Here is an 18,548-nt window from a genome sequence, read left to right on the forward strand (position 1 = left end):
ATATCATATCCTTCTTCAAGTATCTTATGCGACTTACCAGCGAGCTCATATGGATATTCAATTGCATCATGGCCTTGCTTATTACTCCATTGGTTCGTTGAGTCTTCGTTTCCTAATTGGCGTAGCTCTATCATAAAGAATCTTTGGTTCTCCATGATCTTTCATTCTTCGTATACTCCCTCCTCGTATACTTCGTCATGACTCCATTAGTTCGTCGAAGTTTCGTTCGACCAACTTGTTACGTTGTTCCATTTGTCATCCCAATAAGTTCTCTAATCATTATTCCACCTATAATCAAATTCATCCATGATTAAAGCAAATCATCAAGGAGCGAAATAAAAAAATTAATGAAAGATAACAGTAAAAAATTTTGCACTCTAAAATAAAAATACTTAATGAATAAAAGTTAGAACACTATCTATACTAAACGAGTCAAATTATAAAACCAAATTAAGTTAATTATTATAAAACCAAATTAAAATAATGAAACGTAAAATCGTATCTATAATTTTAGAAATTTCTTACTTATCCTATTAAACGTAGAAATTAAAACTAATCAATGGCGAAGCCTCCTAAAAAACAAGGCCAACAACTTGACCGCCTTCCGACGTATTATTTTCAAGAGTGAAAATACTACAACAAAATATATAAATTAAGGCATTGTCCACAAGTATACGTGTTATGTTGTAATATAGTTTGTAGAACGAAGTATAGGAAGTACTTTAAAGATCGTACCCAAAGGAGGCTTGATTACACTAATCTTAATTCCTGCACTAATAGGTCTAATTAGCACTCTAACCAAATTATATTATGATAATTCATAAAGTGATGATGAAAAGGAATTTTTAAGAAAGAATAAAATATCGATAGAAACATATTGTAAATATTATAAAATCTAAAGGCTTTGACTACTTATCTTTCGATATCACAAGTCAAAGTGGGTCAGGGTAAGGTTTTCATGGTAGACTATACCATATTTCGAGTTCATATCTACCTACATGACTTCCTAGGGTCGTCAATCCTAGGGTTTAAGTTCTTTTTTTTCCTAACCAACTGATCCTTTATGAAACTCCACATAGTAGTCAACTCATCTCACATCCACTCCCTAATCTTCTTAAGGAATTAGTTACTCATTAATCTAACAAACATCTTGGATTTGAATTGAAACATAAACATTTGCAAAATTAAATTAAGAGATTTGAAAGATCTTGAATATATATTGAAACTTGAAGCGCAATCCTTGACAAAACCTGATGAATCCACAATTCGAATCTCTCGAAGAACAAAACAAGAATAGAATTAAAAAAGTAAAAGTAAAATCTAAAACTAAGAATGAAAATGAAAATAAACGGGAGGGAAAAATTCCTTAAATAGTTCTGAGCAATATTATTTATAGGCCTAGGTTAATAGCCTCTTCTTGACCTAAAACAGCTGACTAATACGAAAAAAAACACCCTTGCTTCATTAAGTGGTCACATCGCATCAGTGTCACGACACTGATGGCAGATTGCTTCTTTGGGCATGTCTTCAATGTTGCGACACCCTATAGTCTATATCACAACATCTTTGGCAAATTGCTCCTTATGTATTCTGCTTGCTGTGTTGCAACATCCCAGCTCCGTGTTGCAACGTCGAGAGTAGTCCACTATCTTTTTGCCCTAAAGTGATGTCCTACACACTCATCTAATATGTTAGTCTACCTTTAGGCCTACTTTGACCCACAAAGTCCTATAAAATACTTAAATTGCTCATTTTATTATTTAAGTGCTCAAGATGAAAATTAAGTAAAAACATAACAAAATTACTCTTTAACAAACTCATTAAATATAGAAAGAGGTCTAATATGCCACAACGGATTGCCACATATCAATGGTACAACTGAAATATAAAACAGACACTAACAAAAACTTTTGAACAGTCAAAAGTAATACCAAACAAAATATCTCCTTTGTTTCGGTGATCAAATATCAAATATCAAATATCGTGAAAATAGGGTCCTTAGTCGTAAGCCTATTATTAGTGGATAGTAACATGCAAAACATAAGAAATAGGTTAAATTAAAACTGTCTTCAAATAAGGAATCGTCTAGAAGGAAAAAAAAAATGTGATCAGTTTCCCATTTGTAAACTTTCTTGTTGTTAATAGCTAGGTGGGAAAATTCATGTACAAGGACTAATTGGATTCTTTGTCATGAAGCAAAGCAAAGGTTAAAATGTAGCTGTTAAATATCAAATATAAGGGTGGGTGGGACCACTTGTCATCTTTGTGTTAAGTGTTAAAATATTTCATTTTATTTAATTTTCATCAATAATAAAATAAATATAATTTTTATTTAAAAAGTTTGTCATATTAGCCTTTGACAAATATTATGTTTTTAGTTTTTTTTCTTAAAAGTTAGAAAATTCTTTTAAACTTTTTAATTAATTTTTGTCAATTGAATTTTAATTTAATTGGCATGATATTATTGTCAATATAGGAGGATATGAGTTCAAATATATTAAAATACATTATCTTCCTATTATAGGTTGGAGAGTGACTATAGGTAATTCTAGGCGTTCTGTCAAAAAAAATAAATATGATTAGAACTTATAATGAGATTTATAATGAGATTATTCAAAAAATTTTAATTTCATAATTGACACTTAACATATAGATATATTTTTAAGAATTTATTTACTATCAAATATGCTATTAAATTAATAATTATTTTTCTTATAAAATACTAATATTAATAATTTAACTAAAATTCTTAAATTAAAAAAAGTGAGATAATTTGAATTTTAACTATGTACAAAATTTAAATCTCACAATTTATAAGTATAGATATTTTCAAACTTTATTCAACGATCATACACTATGTTTAATACAGCTCTTGAGTGGGTTTAAAATTAACGTATTTGATTTTATAAAAATATTTTTAATAATTTGTATTATATTTATATAATTAATAAAAAGAAAAGATACTGCACGCTTCAATAAACTATTAGGTTTACTTTCAACTTTTATTAGTGCGTTTTATCGAGTTCTTAAAATAAGTTAACAATATTATACCATACTATAAAAATTGTCTAAGAAAATGCGGGTCAAATTTGAAAAAAAAAAGCCAATTTTTAAAAAAATTAGTGAAATGGCGCATTTATTTATTTTTTAATTTAAGAAAATAAGTTAGTTTTGAAGAGAAGAGGTGAAAATGAGTCCTATAAGATATGGACAAAATTACTAACATTTAACTATCTAACCAAAAAAATTAATATATTAAAAAAGTTACAAAAGCGCTTCCTACGAAACACATCTTCACTATGAAAACGCGTATTATATGTCGCGCTTTTATATTCTCTTTAAAATTAAATTATTTTCCTAAATTTAAAAAAAATATTTTCTAATAAATCAATTGTTGATTTAACAATGAATCACACTTATCATGTATTTGTAATGAGATGTGGGATTATTTCAAAGCATACATAAACATATTTTAATCAAATTATACACAACACAATCCTTCAGGCAAATATAACCAAAAAAAAAAAAAGAAAAAACCTTCAAAAAAAACTTGAACTCTCCTTCCAAAATGCTTTAAAATTAAAAATAAATGTGATGTGGCATTGTGAGCATAATTTTTTGACATCCACATATTTTTAACATTTATTCCGTTTCAGATCGAAGACTCTTTTTTATATAAGAGTTCCTAAATTAATTCAAAAGAAATCAGAATCGTAAAGTGGTTTCTCATATAAAGAGTTACAAGAAGTGAAGTGTGTTTTTGGGTAACAAAATTTTGAAAGATGACACACATTTTCGTGACACAAGTCAGAATCGGCTTAATGATAATGGGTTGTCAAAAAAAGAAGAAAAGAAATCACAATAGGGGAGTTGGAGGAAGGAATATCATTTTTTATTTATTTATGAAAATATTCAATTTCAAATATTGAAAAAGATATATATATATATAAAAAAAAAAGCTTAAAAACTGTAAATATGTAAAATACACTTGATCCATGCAATAAGCATCCATTACTTTTGTCAACCGGTTTTTCCACTTTATTTATTTATTTCTCTTCTCGCTGTTTCGCTCTCCATTTCCATTTTTCTGATCCGAAATACGAATAACCCATTTTGGATCCGGCATTCTCTTGTCAGATCCAAAACCCTCCATTTCTTTTTTTCTTGCGTTAAAAAATGGCGACAATGGAGAGCTTGATCGGGCTCGTAAACAAAATCCAAAGAGCCTGCACCGTTCTCGGCGATCATGGCGGCCAAGGAATGTCGCTATGGGAAGCTCTTCCTTCTGTTTCTGTTGTTGGCGGCCAGGTCTGTTTCCTATTAAATCCATTCCTTTACTGTCTTTTTTTTTTATTGTTGATTTTATTTTTACTCTTTCTTTTTTCATTGGAAATTAGAGCTCTGGGAAATCTTCGGTGTTGGAGAGCATTGTAGGGAGAGATTTCTTGCCTCGTGGATCCGGTAAATTTTCATTTATTTTCCGGGAATCTTAATAAAATAACGACGAATAATAGGGAAATAAAACACTTAAATGCTGGATCTTGCTGCTTGAAAGGCAATATAATTAGAAATAAACATATTAATTCGATGTTACTAATTTTAGCCAAATAAATCATTTGAGTACAGTTTCAGATCATGAGTATGACTATAGTGAATGTGATTTGCCACGATCTCTCTTCCAAATTTTAAATCAAAGTTTTCACTACTATGTATTTATGATTTAAAACGGCATATACCTAGTTGATATGTGAACTAGTTATGATGAAGAACATGTTCCTTTCAAAATCTAATTTTTTTTTTCTCCCTTGCGTTATAAGGGATTGTTACACGGAGGCCGTTGGTGTTGCAGCTTCATAAGACACAATCAGGGGCGGAATATGCAGAGTTTCTTCACGCACCAAAGAGGAGGTTCACTGATTTCGGTACTACATCCATTAGGATGCTCGATCATATAACATTTTGAATTTGTAATCTACCTGCGATTTCTTAAGTTCTAATCTGGCATTTAACAGTTTAAGTTGCTTCTTTTTTCTTTGATAATACGCCTCCTCTATATCATTACTTGTTACAATAATATCATCCACATATACTAACATTGCTGTCACTCCCCTTGCCTTCAAGTGCATCACAAACAGAGTGTGGTCTCCTTGGTTTTGTTTATATTCTAAGTAATCATTACATTTGCAAATTTTTTGAACCAAGGCCTTGGTGATTGTTTAAGCCCATAGAGTGTCTTCTTCAACTTACACACCATACCTTCTTTAGATTTAAAACAAGGAGGAGCCTCTAGCTAGATTTCCTCTTTTAAATCGAAATGAAGAAACACTTTTTTGTATCAAATTACTATAAGTTCCGGTCGAGATTGCTAACTAAAGACAACAAAACATGTGCCGAATTCATATTTGCAACTTGAGCAAAAATATCAAGATAGTCAATGCCATAGGTTTGGGTACAAACTTTGGCTATCAATCTTGCCTTATACCTTTCTACCAAACCATCCAACTTGTATTTCACAGAAAAAACCCATGTACACCCAACATTTTTTCCTCTCAGCAATTCAACTTGCACGTTTTATTCTTTTTTGGGGCTTCGATCTCCACATTCATAGCATTCTCTCACTTATCTCCTACTGTCAGATAAATTTCTCGGCATGGGGACTGACAGAAGGTTACTAAGAAAGGCTTTATGGCTTGTGGATAGATTTTGGTAGGTCATGAAAAGGTATAGTGGTTGTTTTGTGTAGGTTCTGGGTCCTTTTCTAGGGGTACATTGGTAGATCATTAGTATTCAATTGAATTGGTTCACTATTAAAGGGTTGATCAGTGTTAGCTAGCAGTATTGTGTCTTCTATTTTCTTGGACACTGTTTCTGGGTTTCAATCAATGTTGGCTGGTGTTATGGTGTTTTGTATAGGATGAAAGATGTTTTTGGGTTTTGAACAATTGCTTGAATAAGAGATTGTACCTGCATAGGTTGAGAGAGAGGTACTTTCCTTCTCTAATATGTCTGTAGTAGTTGAGTATTATCATTTTTCCCCCATCTCTTTCATCAGTCCACCTAAACCTTGGTGACTTAATTAGTGATGTTCACTCGAGCTTAATAAGAACACTGGAAATTGCCTCACCAGGAATTGACTCAATAGAAGTTAGGATTTGATTGGTATCAAGAGTTTTGACCAAGATTGGAGGTTGACTAGGAAAATCAAGAAAAAAAACAGATCCTTTGCTTTATCTTCAATCAAAGTCTTCCCCTAAAGCAAAAGAATGTTTAAAAAAGGACACATTTTCATCAAAAGTAACATCAATTGAATCAAGACTCTCTAAGTAGGAGGATGAAAACATTTGTACCCTTTTTGCATTGAAGAATTCCAATAAAGACACACGGAATAGCATGTGGATCAAGTTTCCTCTATTGTGAGATTGTTTAAGGAGTTGAAATTTGAAAACATATTTGTGAGCATGTCTATTGGTTTTCTGAAGTCAAGGACCTTTGTTGGAAGTCTATTAATGAGACTTGCAACAGTTAAAATTGACTCTCTCTACTCCCTAGTACTGTTTGGTGACATTTTTGTGAGATAATAATGCTCTTGTGACATTTAGAAGATGGCCATTCTTTCGTGCAGTGATGCCTTTTTGTTGAGATGTGTTGACATGAGAGGATTCATGAATTATCCCTTCTTTTCGAAAAAAAAAGGGAGAGAGGTTTTGATTAAAATAATTCCTTGCATTATCAAAACAAAAAGCTTTTAATTCTAACTTCAAATTGTGATTTTTTCATGCAGTAAAAATTGGGAAACATAGTATTAACATCATTTATTTTATAAAAGATAGATCCATGTTCCTTTGGTATAGTGATCATAAAATACACAAACCACTTAGCACCTGAAATATTAGGAACCGATTACAATCCCCGTATATTGCTATGGATGAGAAAAAAAGGAAGAAGGGTTCTTCTTGCCTAGGTGAAAAACAGGTACGCTTATGCTTTGCAAGTTCATGATCATTGCAATGAAAAAATTGCATAATTGACTGTTTGAATAAAGAAGGAAACATTAACTTAAGAATAGGGAAGGAAGGGTGATCTAATTGACGATGAAAAAAGCCAAATTCTCTTAGTATTGTACATGACTGACTTGGAAAGGAATGATCTAGGTGGAGAATTCTTGACTCTACCTTTTCCACCTTGAACCTTCAAGTAGTAAAACCAACCCACTCACTAGCATGTTCAGTCATCCTCTTTGTGTCCTATCCTTGAAATGCATAATGCGAAGGAAAAAAGGTTACTTGGCATTTAGAATAAGTATATTCCAATGAAAAAAAATTCTTTTCCATTAAGGTAAGAAGCTCCTTGGTTGTAGCTCTGAAGAAGTGACATTAATTTGGAATTTTTTGTGAACTTTACTAGTTAAATCATATTGTTAGCTCTATTAATATTAGATTAGATTGTTTCAAACCCTGCTAAGTGTTGGCTCGGTAACTTTAACTTATGGGATACATTAAGCACGTTATTCATAGTACTAATAGCTACAATTTCATACAATGAAGGAACATAAAAGGTTGCTTTTACTTTCTACTACTCTATTTCGGGTAAAACTCTCTGATTGATAGTCATCTCATGCACCAATGCACTCAACAAGCATGCTTAACAACCTTGCAAGTAGCTATCTAAAGTTGCAGTCAACTTGCACTGGAACAATTTCCTTATGAGATTTAATTGTTTTCATTCCTCTCCTCATTAACATTTTTCTTTCTACTTTCTAGTTTGTTATTTTTCTTCTCTTTATAATCAGTTTTTACTTTAAATATGACTGCTGCTCCTACTTTAGTTAGTGTTTCTATTTATTTATTTAAATTTTTGTTTTAGTTTTTATGTAAACATTTGGTTTTCATGTTCTTCTTCATAATCAGTTTTTACTTTAAATATGACTGCTGCTCCTACTTTACTCAGTGTTTCTATTTATTTATTGAAATTTAAATTTTAGTTTTTTATGTAAACATTTGGCTTTCATGTTCTTATATATCAAAATCAAGATGATTATATTTTAACAACCGATAAGAATATCATTTATGCAGCTGCTGTTCGTAAGGAGATTTCAGATGAAACAGATCGAATAACTGGGAAGACAAAGCAAATCTCCAATATTCCAATTCACTTGAGCATATATTCTCCAAATGGTCTGCACTTATACCTCCATCTTTACTATATACTTAATGCGAGTTATTCCTTGGACAAAAATAGTGACCAAAAATGAAATATACATGCTGCTCTGGTGTTTTTGCTAATATTAAGTTTTTGAACGTCCTTTTAATATATATGTTCTATCCATGGTAATTTAGTAATACCTGTTAACTAATGTTAAGAATCAAGGATAGTAATTTTTTCATTGGTATTTCACTTGTGTACTTTTACCCTGCAGTTCATTGTTTTTGTAGCAGATTATTCTACTGAACAAGCTAAATTATGCTCTCAATATTAAGACAATTCCATTATCAACTTGGGAACTTTAGTCATGAAAAAGCTAAACATTTTCCTCCTCAAATATACATGAATTAGATTTGTAGAAGTTATTATTCCACTATCTCAAAAATCCCATTTCTATAATGACAGACCTCTTCTCTCTCTCTCTCTTTTACTATTAAATTGCCCATACAACTTTTGTACTTTCAGCTGTTGTTTGTTTGAGGAAAGTGACAACAATGGAAAATAAACCCAATCTTATAAGAGCTAAAAAATCATGCTTAGTTATTGAATCAATTGTTTAAAAAATATTGGAAAATCTTTTTTATTTTCCACTGAAATGCCAAGTTTTTCAAGGATTAAGGGTCAAATATCATTGACTTCTCTTTTTTCTATTCCTCTAAATATAGACATGAAATTGAGAATAACACTGCTTGTCTGAGTAGTGACGGTACTTTCCATAAATATCACTCTCTTTAAAGATTGTAGCTTAATTATATATATTCTTGGACTATACCATTAGAATCATGGTATGTGGGAATACCCTCTTTGCCTGGAACTTACATGCGGCTCTGCCAACATTGCATGTAACTATGTGATAGTGTGGCTCTGCATTATGATTGTTCTTTCCTGTGATGTTTTTATTACTATATTTATACTATTAATTCTTGTTTTCTCAAGTTTCCTTCTGGTAAAGTTTTGATTTCCTTTTGACACTAATTAAAGATATTTGGTTATGAGCCTTTTAAGGTGTTTATTAGTTCAATTTTTTTTTCTATAATATGTTTGCCGCCTTTTCTCTTTTTTCTTTTCCACAGTTGTCAACTTGACACTTATAGATCTTCCTGGGTTGACAAAGGTTGCCGTAGGTAAAAACAAAACCTTCTATATTTTGACAAAACAAAATGATTTGGATTTGATCTCCCTTGTAAACATACATACGAAATTCTTAATCATGAACGATGTCACTATGGCTTTTGCAGAAGGACAGTCAGATAGTATAGTTGAAGATATTGAAAATATGGTCCGTTCTTATGTTGAAAAGGTGAGTTTCTTGACCCTTGCTAGCTGTTATATGATTTTTGATGCTAAAATGTATATGACTCAGAGTAAGCTATTCCTGCAATAACCAAGGAAAATAGAACTCAATCAAGTGCGTGCCTATAAATTCAGGAAACTAGAAATAAACTATTTCATATATATCCCAGTTTGAAAGGAAAAGATGGTTGTGTCTAAACACACAAAAAAAAGATAGATGGAAATGGAATTAATTTCTAAGCTTTAATCCAGGATAGATTGAAATGATATGTGTTATTAGGAACTGGTGCACACTGATAAAATATATGATTATTAAACTGGACTAGGCATCTGCACTAAAAATAAGATGTGCAATCATGAGTTTTAATTAAATTGTCCAGGGTCATATTTCTGTCTCCAATGGTGCAATCATGAAACACTCAAAATTTACATTCCAACTATCTATTCAATATTATTTGAACTTCCTTTCACACATCATAAGATGCCACTTTATGAGTAAGTCCATTATAGAGAATATGGCTATTATTATGCTTGGTATTCTTGGATTACAATGTTTTCACACCACAAGTTTTTCTCCATTTTGGTCTCTCTCGTATAAGAGGAGCTGTTTTCTAATTAAGCTTGATTTATTGTACTCAAAAGTTTGCCTTAGAGAGAATCTTTTTGGAAAGGTTTTTCAATTTTGTTTAAAGAATCTTTAGATTTCTTAATCTAGTTCTAGTTCTTCAAAATTGACATTAAGATGATAACAACCTTGTTACCCATCCTACCTAAAACCAACCAAGAATAGGTAGATAGTTTGCTATTGGAGGACAATACCAGTTAACACTTCCTCCCATGTATAGGACCAATACTACAATTGCAATAAATTGACATCTAATGGGCAACAAACGAGAAACAACATAAAAAATGCCCCTGAGCTTTGCTACCATGTTAAGCACCCATCTTGACACTGATTAAGCAATGGGTGGGGACTTGGGAGGCAAAACCTGGATGTAAGATTGCAAGAATTCTGAAACTTAATGAATGTGGTACAACTAACACTTTCACCACATTTTGGTGTGATACAAACAACTAATATAAATGGGTTTAGAAAGTGGGCAACAAAAGCTAGAGATAAACAGCAACAAAAGCTAGAAATAAACAACAACAAACAATAACATCAACAAACTAGGCAACATTGTGCTTTGATGACATATTACGCCTTCAACTTGAGATCAATTGATTTTAGTTTTGTCTCTGATGTCTTCAACAAGTAACATCTCAATTTGCTTTTGGCCCTAATGTTGCAGCTCTTGTATATTCTTTATGTTTCTCACTGAGTTTGTTTTCAATTTTGCAGCCTAATTGCATCATATTGGCTATTACTCCTGCTAATCAAGACATTGCTACTTCAGATGCCATAAAACTTGCAAGAGAAGTGGATCCATCAGGTTGCTAAATATTAGCTTTATGCATATATTCTTATTTCTTCTGAAGCATTGTTATGCATTGGGAATTTTACTGGTGAGCAAGGGAGATTTACATTTTTACTATATTCGGTGTATTCAGGTGAAAGAACTTTTGGGGTGCTAACAAAACTTGATCTGATGGATAAGGGAACAAATGCTACAGAAGTATGTATTTAACCACACTTACTGCATGGCGTCTCACTCATAGAATGTTTCTATAATAAGTGATGGAAGAATTATATTTTGATAGCAGTTTAAACAAAATCATCCTCGTTGAAATGGAACCCTACATGACAATGCCTCTTAAGTCCATGGTTTATTTCAAATATCCTTATTGCCTAATGGCTCCATTTGAAATTATTTCTTTTGGATGCTTATTTTTCTTTCGTGTGTGGTATTGATTCATCGTCATGTATGATGGCAGATCAGTTAGAAAAGCTCCCATGTAGATTTTAAAACCATAAGACACAAACTTTACGATTACTTGATTCAGGTTCTTGAAGGAAGGGCATATAGGCTACAACATCCTTGGGTTGGAATTGTGAATCGTTCTCAAGCTGATATCAATAAGAATGTTGATATGATTGTTGCTCGTCGAAAAGAGCGTGAATATTTTGAAACAAGCCCTGATTATGGACACTTGGCAAGCAAAATGGGATCAGAGTATCTTGCAAAACTTTTATCTCAGGTCTTGTTTATCTTTCTATTTTTGTTGCTTCAGTTAATTTTAATATTGATATCTCACAGAAGCTTAACATCTCACTGAATATCTATGAGACCTTGTATGTATATTTGTTTTAATTATTTTTATTTTTTTAAATTTCCTCTATTTCAGCATTTAGAGCTTGTTATCAGGCAGCGCATACCAAGCATCATTTCTATGATTAATAAGACAATTGATGAGCTCAACGCAGAGTTGGATCGCATTGGCAGGCCAGTTGCAGCTGATGGAGGGGTAAAAATTTTAGGTTTTTTGGAATCAGTTTTCTTTATTTGTGAATGGGTTACTCCTTCAACTGTTCATTCAACTGTATTAAATGTATGTACAGGCCCAGTTGTACATGATTTTAGAACTTTGCCGTGCATTTGATCGTGTTTTCAAGGAGCACCTGGATGGAGGGTAAAGTGCATAATTTTTTCAGCATTTAAACTTCTATACCACAGTTTGATTTTTTTACTAGTCAGCTTACACAATTCTTATTCAAGTATTTCTACTTTCTAAGTTCAAAATCTTAAGTTATAACACCTGATTTCTTAAATTACATTCACATATTTGTGTGCCTTTAGTGATTGTAAGATTTGCAATTAAGGAATCACATTATTTAATCTTATAAAGCTTCTGTTCTGTCCTCTTACTATTCAGTATCTCAGCTATAGTTGTACTGGAAATTAGGAAACATACTAGGCTGTGTTATCTGGTTGGCTTGCATGTGAAGTATCTGCTTCTGCTAGAGATAGTAAACTATGAAAGTGATGATACTTACTAGAAATTCTGGAAGTCTTGTGACATTTTTTTCTTAAAAGTTATAAAGTATGTTTCCTATGAATGTGGTCAGCTATGCCATTTCCTGTAGTATAATTTTAGATTTGTCCCCTAAACTTTTATACAATTAAATGGTAAGTTGCTGCTTCAGGCGACCTGGCGGTGATAGGATATATGGAGTTTTTGACCACCAATTGCCGGCTGCATTGAAGAAACTCCCCTTTGATCGTCATCTTTCATTAAAAAATGTCCAGAAAGTTGTCACTGAGGCCGATGGCTATCAGCCCCATTTGATTGCTCCAGAACAAGGATACAGGAGGCTCATTGATGGTTCCATCACCTATTTCAAGGGCCCAGCAGAAGCCTCTGTAGATGCTGTAATGTTCTTACTTGTGCTGTTGCTTGTTTAACTTTAAATATTGTGAAGATGCAACTAGTAATTCCTTTTATTTGAATAGACACGTGCGCGTGCGCACAGACACGCTGTAGATGCTGTAACATTCTTACTAGTGTTTTTTGCTTTCTTAACTTTCAATTTTGGGAAAGATGCAGCTAGTAATTCCTTTAGTTTGAATAGACACACACAGACTCAAAATGGCACGTGTTTAATGTACTCAAAATTTTCAATTTTTATTCTCCATTCCTTCTTCTCTCCTCTTTTAAGGATGAATATCAGGAAGAGGGAGTTTGAACCCTCTACATGTTCTGGAGAGAGGTTGGCTGCTAAATCAAGAGGTGTCTTAGCCTGAAACTGAAACTGAACTTAATTTTCTTGACTTCTTAAGCATGCTAATTTGGTAAAATTTTAAACCCCTAGTAGTTGATCCATTTTCATAGGTGGTTTCATGTTAACTCGTGCTAGTAGTAAGGAGCAGCATTTGACTGCCTTGTGAAATGAAGAGGCATTCAGTAAGAATTGAACTTAAGACTGGACTTTCCTTTTAAAATATCCATTCTTCTGAGAAAAAAAGGCTTAGCATAACAAGCTCTAGTGTGGGGTAAATGTTTCACAATCCTTTCCTCACATCACAATTATTTCTTTAGGTAATGTTCTTAAGTCGTATTAGATCTGTTTCACCGTTGGATATTGCTTTTAGCCTCAAGTTCTAAAATGACATGCTAGCATTGGAGCAATGCATGGTACGAAAGCTTAAAGGGATTTTCTCTAATGTATAATAGTATGTTACTGGATAGAAGGGAGAGAATTATTTAATGTATTTGTGTAATTTATTGGGTCCTTCTGTCATTACATCGGTTCTAAAATAGTCAAATGTTTCTTTTGAAAAGGCACGTGGTGAGATTTGGGACTGATTGATTTGTTCATTGAACTCTCCAGTTCAGTTATCTTTGTTTCTAGATACATGAAAGGTGTGAGAGACACGTAAAGGATATATATGTAATAACCTAGAGACACTGCAATGGTAAAACCACAGCTTGGGCTTGTTACTACTAGAAATTAGAAAAGAAAGCTGTTTCTGGAAGACAAGTAAAAGAAGAGTGAAAAATAACATATCAGACTGGAGAAGATTTCTGCCTTAACAACCTTTCTATGAAGGAGGATAACATTTCAGGCTTTTGTTTCATATTCTTTTGTTATCTGCTCTTTTCTATTTGAAATGGTGTTGCTCCTTGAAAAGGGTGATCAAACATGATTTGGTGGACTTTTCTGGGCAATCGCGTATACATTATATGGTGCTGGTTTGTCGTGTAGACTAACAGGAAAATTTACAAGAATATTTTAAGTAGGCTATTTGTGGAAGGTTTATAAGTCTGATTCTCGCAAGTCTAGCTCTCATACGAGGGTTATTTAGCTTGTATTTCTTTTAAGAGCTTGTTAATTGCGGTTTCTATTTACTCCTTCCTATATAATTTTGCAGAAAAGTGAAACTTTTATCTTACCCTTATTACCAATTCTTGAATATTATGTGCTTTGATCTTCAGGTGCATTTTGTTTTGAAAGAACTTGTGAGGAAGTCAATAGCTGAAACAGAGGTAAGTAGCACTTAGCTGGAAACATTCATTCATGAAATTCAATAATACTAGCATAAGATAAATTCAGTAACATCCCTGATTTTTCAACTTTAAGTGATTGGAAAATTTCTTACATGAACGGGGCCAAAGAAAAGGTGTATGTGTGTGAGCAGATTTTGTTTTTACGTTCTACTCTTGTGGGTTCCTAGAAGTTGACCTAATATTCACAACATTTTCTTTATGAGATAATAATATGGAAATTCGATGCAACTACAGGAACTGAAGCGATTCCCATCACTTCAAAATGACATAGCTACTGCTGCAAATGAAGCTTTGGAAAGATTTCGTGAAGAAAGTCGTAAAACAGTGGTGCGGCTTGTAGAGATGGAATCTAGTTACTTGACGGTTGATTTTTTCCGGAAGCTTCATGCAGCACCAGAGAAGAAACCAGAGAAGAATGGGAACCCACCTGGCCCTAATAATGACCATTTCCATGATACTTCTCTCGCAAGGATTGGTATGTGAAGTTTCTGTTGATTATGTTACTACATGTGATGCTCTAATGTGATGCTCTAAGATCCTCTTAGCACCTTAATTAAGAGTACTGTTTCAACAAATATGTGTTGTTGGTTCAGGATCAAATGTTAGCGCTTATATAGCCATGGTTTCTGATACATTGAAGAATACTATTCCTAAAGCTGTGGTTTATTGCCAAGTGAGAGAGGCCAAGAGGTCACTGTTGACCCACTTTTATGCCCAAGTAGGGAGGAAAGAGGTAAATTACTGTTTATTGTATTACTTTTTACTGTTGCACATCATTCTCTTCCATTAACAGAAATTTGATTGCAAGTTCCAAAGAACATGAATATGAGAGCACCGATTTTAGAGGTTATCTATTGGGTGTTGTTAATAATCACTTCACTCACAACTTCCCCTGCCGCTGTGCTTGTTGAAGTGTATCTATCAGAAAGGAATATATATATATATATATATATGTATATAAATAATTGTGGTGGGTGGGTTATGCAGAAGGAACGACTGAGTGCAATGTTGGATGAGGACCCTCAACTCATGGAAAAGAGAACACAGATTGCTAAAAGGCTGGAGCTTTACAAAGCAGCTAGAGATGAGATTGATGCTGTTGCCTGGAAATGATATATTTATATATATATCCATCTTCATTTTCTTTTATTTTTTTCTTTCCCACATCCATCCATTTAAGCGTTCTATATTCTTTTACATATGAGCAAACATATTCTGTCAACAACGTGTCTCGTAGTAAAATGCCCAACTTATTGTTTAACATGATTCAAGTCTTGATAGTATCATATACTAAAATAAACAAACAAATTAACTTTTTTTTTCTTCGGGGTGTATGGGGTTGCTTGTTATGAATTAATTAAGCTTTTTTTATTATTATGTTTTCGATAATATTTTTCAACTTTGGCATCACATGTTAGAATGACTTCAAAGGATTATATGAAATGATTCTATTACATCATTGTATATTTCTCTTATTAAGTTTAACTCAACAATTAGTACTTAAAACTTTTTTTATTAAGTTGGTACTCATGTTAGTTCGACCCTCAAGGTTTTTTTTTTTTAAAATTTAACTTACAAATTGACACTTAAATTATAATATTTTTCAATTTGGTACTTAAACATTATTTTTATGTTATAAATGGCATTTAATTTTTTTCTGAAGTTGGTATTTTGTTAGTCAAATTGTTAAAGTTTATTTAATAAATAATAATTTAATTAAAATTATTTTGTAGCAAGAAGAAGAAATTATTCTGTTTATATATTCTTTTAACTTTACATTTCTTTTTTCTTTTTCTCTCGGCATTTTTCAATTAGTGCGAGCATTTTAGGTTTTATGATTTTGATGAAAATTTTGAAAATCAAACTGATGATTAAATAAGTTAGGCAATCAATCAATTTTTGATTTAATTGTTTTATTTAGTTCGATTAAATAAATTATTAAAAAATTATAAAAATAGAATAAATTGATTTAATTATTTTTTAACTTGGTTCAATCAGTTTATATCAATTCGCGGTTTAACCTTTATCTTTGAATTTAGGGATGACAACAGAGTGGAGTGGGAGTGAATATTGCTAAATCTATTACTGTTCCACAGTTAGTACGGTTTGCTCCACCATTTGCCCAGCTCTACCATGGGTGTATAATTTTGAAAATTACTACTATCTTTATGGGATGTTGGATACATCCATCCTCTCCTCACCCTGCTCCGTTTCAATTTAAATTTTCTACTTGTCTATAATATTTTCAATCTTTTTAAAGTCAAATAAATATTTAAACATAATTCTTCAAAATATTATTTAAACATGAAATATATAGATTTTTTATACTATGTTATTATCTTTTTATCTTTTAATAGTTTATAAGTACAATGATAAAATGGTAATTTCATATAGTAGAGCAAATAAGGGTAGGGCAAGCAATTATCATAACTGTTTTATATCCATTATCCAAAAGAAAATAAATCCATGCAACTGTACCTAGATCTACTTCTCATAAGAACAAAGTCGCTCCATCCAGAGCGGTTTGGGTTTTGCCATTCCTATTTGGACTAGAACTCCATCTAGTTCTTGGTCCAATCAATCCAACCAGTCGATTCAAATTTAAAAACAATGATTTTGATTGATGAATTTTTTTTATCCCATCGGGTCGAGTAACCAGGTGTTGAAGTTCAAGAACAAAATTAATTGCCAATGTCTTGGCCTTGAGAGGACGAATTTTGAACATTATTGGCATTACCAGACATTATATTTATAAAGGAAGAAGATAGAAAAAAACGAAAAATAAAAAAAAGAGTAAATAGATATCATTTAAAAGAAAATTTTAAAAATATTTTTAAAAGTTTAAATGATGTGGCAGTCTATTATTGGCTAAATTTTTTTAAGAATTAATTTCCCTCAATTGCTTGGTAAAGTTGAAAAATAAAAAAAAAATTAAAAAATGTATAATTTGAACTAACATATACTTCTCTCTAATTTTTTCTCATCTCATCATCTCGGTTTGGAAGGTGGGAAAATTATCACCACTCCTAATTTCTTTCCGCTCACTTTTCTTCCTAACTAAACACACTCAACAATTATTTTCTTTCTACTTTTCCACTCACTCCTTCCATTCCTCCATGTATCTACCCAATTAAGCATACCCTTAGTTTTTAAACTTGACAATACATTTTATTTTAATCCTTGTCAATATTAGTAAGATTAATGAAATAAAATTCAATAAAATATATTTAATGTTTTTAAAATGCAATAAATTGTGAAAATTAAAAAATTATAAAAATTATTAAAAATTAATGAAATTGTGTTTTATTTTAGGTTTTATAAAATTAATTTAATTCTAGGATTAAATATATATTTGAAATGTAGTAATAATATAATGAAAGACCAAAAGTGAAATTAATGAATATTAACTCGGATACGAAATGATACAATTGGCATGAAAAGCACAATTGACTATTGGAAAATTTCTCTTTTTTCTTTTCATACAAAAATTTGAGTCACTCAATTTTTTTTAACTAAATCTTTGTTTTTGTCAATGTATTAGCGTTTGGGCTGGTTGCTAATAACGATTTCTTCAATTTTTTTTTTTGTAGTTTTATTTTGCTTTTAATCTTATTCCACATTATCGTGGTTTTGTTTACAATTTGTAGTTTTATTTTGTCAATATTTTTTATGGTTTTTATTTTATCTAATATATTTTGTTTGAAAGTAGATGTGATTTTATTTTTACTTTTAATTTTTAGCAATATATGTAAAATTTGTCAATATAAGGATACGACTAAATCCTTTAAAAATTATTCTTGAAGGACTTTATCATGATAGATTTGAGATGAGGAATATAGGCTATCTAAAACTGTCTTTTATGCATCATTGATGCGGTGAGTCTCTTGTAGCTTTTGGTAGTTGTTTCTTGGTTGATTGATACTAATTGTCAAGTTAATTTAATAATGACAAGCCTAAAATACAAATTTCAGTAATTTAATCAAACGGATGCATCCCTAATTTATATTTGAATTATTTCAATATTATAGTTATTGTCAATTTAGCCTTTTCTTTTAAATATATATATATTATAAACATCACATTTATCTTTAAAAAAATCAAATCTA

General features: G+C 31.6%; 1 protein-coding gene across 1 annotated transcript; it reads left to right on the plus strand.

The window, feature by feature from the left end:
- Positions 1-3,950: 3,950 nt before the first annotated feature.
- LOC108486268 (phragmoplastin DRP1C) lies at positions 3,951-15,750 on the plus strand. Its single transcript, XM_017790231.2, has 16 exons — positions 3,951-4,308; positions 4,398-4,461; positions 4,818-4,922; positions 8,073-8,174; positions 9,276-9,326; positions 9,441-9,502; positions 10,838-10,928; positions 11,047-11,111; positions 11,440-11,634; positions 11,782-11,901; positions 11,996-12,066; positions 12,581-12,806; positions 14,371-14,421; positions 14,677-14,917; positions 15,036-15,175; positions 15,430-15,750. Exons 1-16 carry the CDS (start codon positions 4,177-4,179, stop codon positions 15,553-15,555), a joined length of 1,842 nt encoding a protein of 613 aa, XP_017645720.1. The 5' UTR covers positions 3,951-4,176; the 3' UTR covers positions 15,556-15,750.
- The last annotated feature ends 2,798 nt before the right edge of the window (positions 15,751-18,548 follow it).

The sequence above is a fragment of the Gossypium arboreum genome, chromosome 1 (assembly GCF_025698485.1).
Source record: "Gossypium arboreum isolate Shixiya-1 chromosome 1, ASM2569848v2, whole genome shotgun sequence".
Classification (NCBI taxonomy): Eukaryota; Viridiplantae; Streptophyta; class Magnoliopsida; order Malvales; family Malvaceae; genus Gossypium; species Gossypium arboreum.

Excerpts from the sequence above, each read along its gene's own strand:
- LOC108486268 (XM_017790231.2), top strand. The coding sequence starts at position 4,177 with ATGGCGACAATGGAGAGCTTGATCGGGCTCGTAAACAAAATCCAAAGA. Across the intron at positions 9,503-10,837 it reads TCCGTTCTTATGTTGAAAAG|CCTAATTGCATCATATTGGC; the intron begins GTGAGTTTCTTG and ends TCAATTTTGCAG. Across the intron at positions 12,067-12,580 it reads AAGGAGCACCTGGATGGAGG|GCGACCTGGCGGTGATAGGA; the intron begins GTAAAGTGCATA and ends TTGCTGCTTCAG.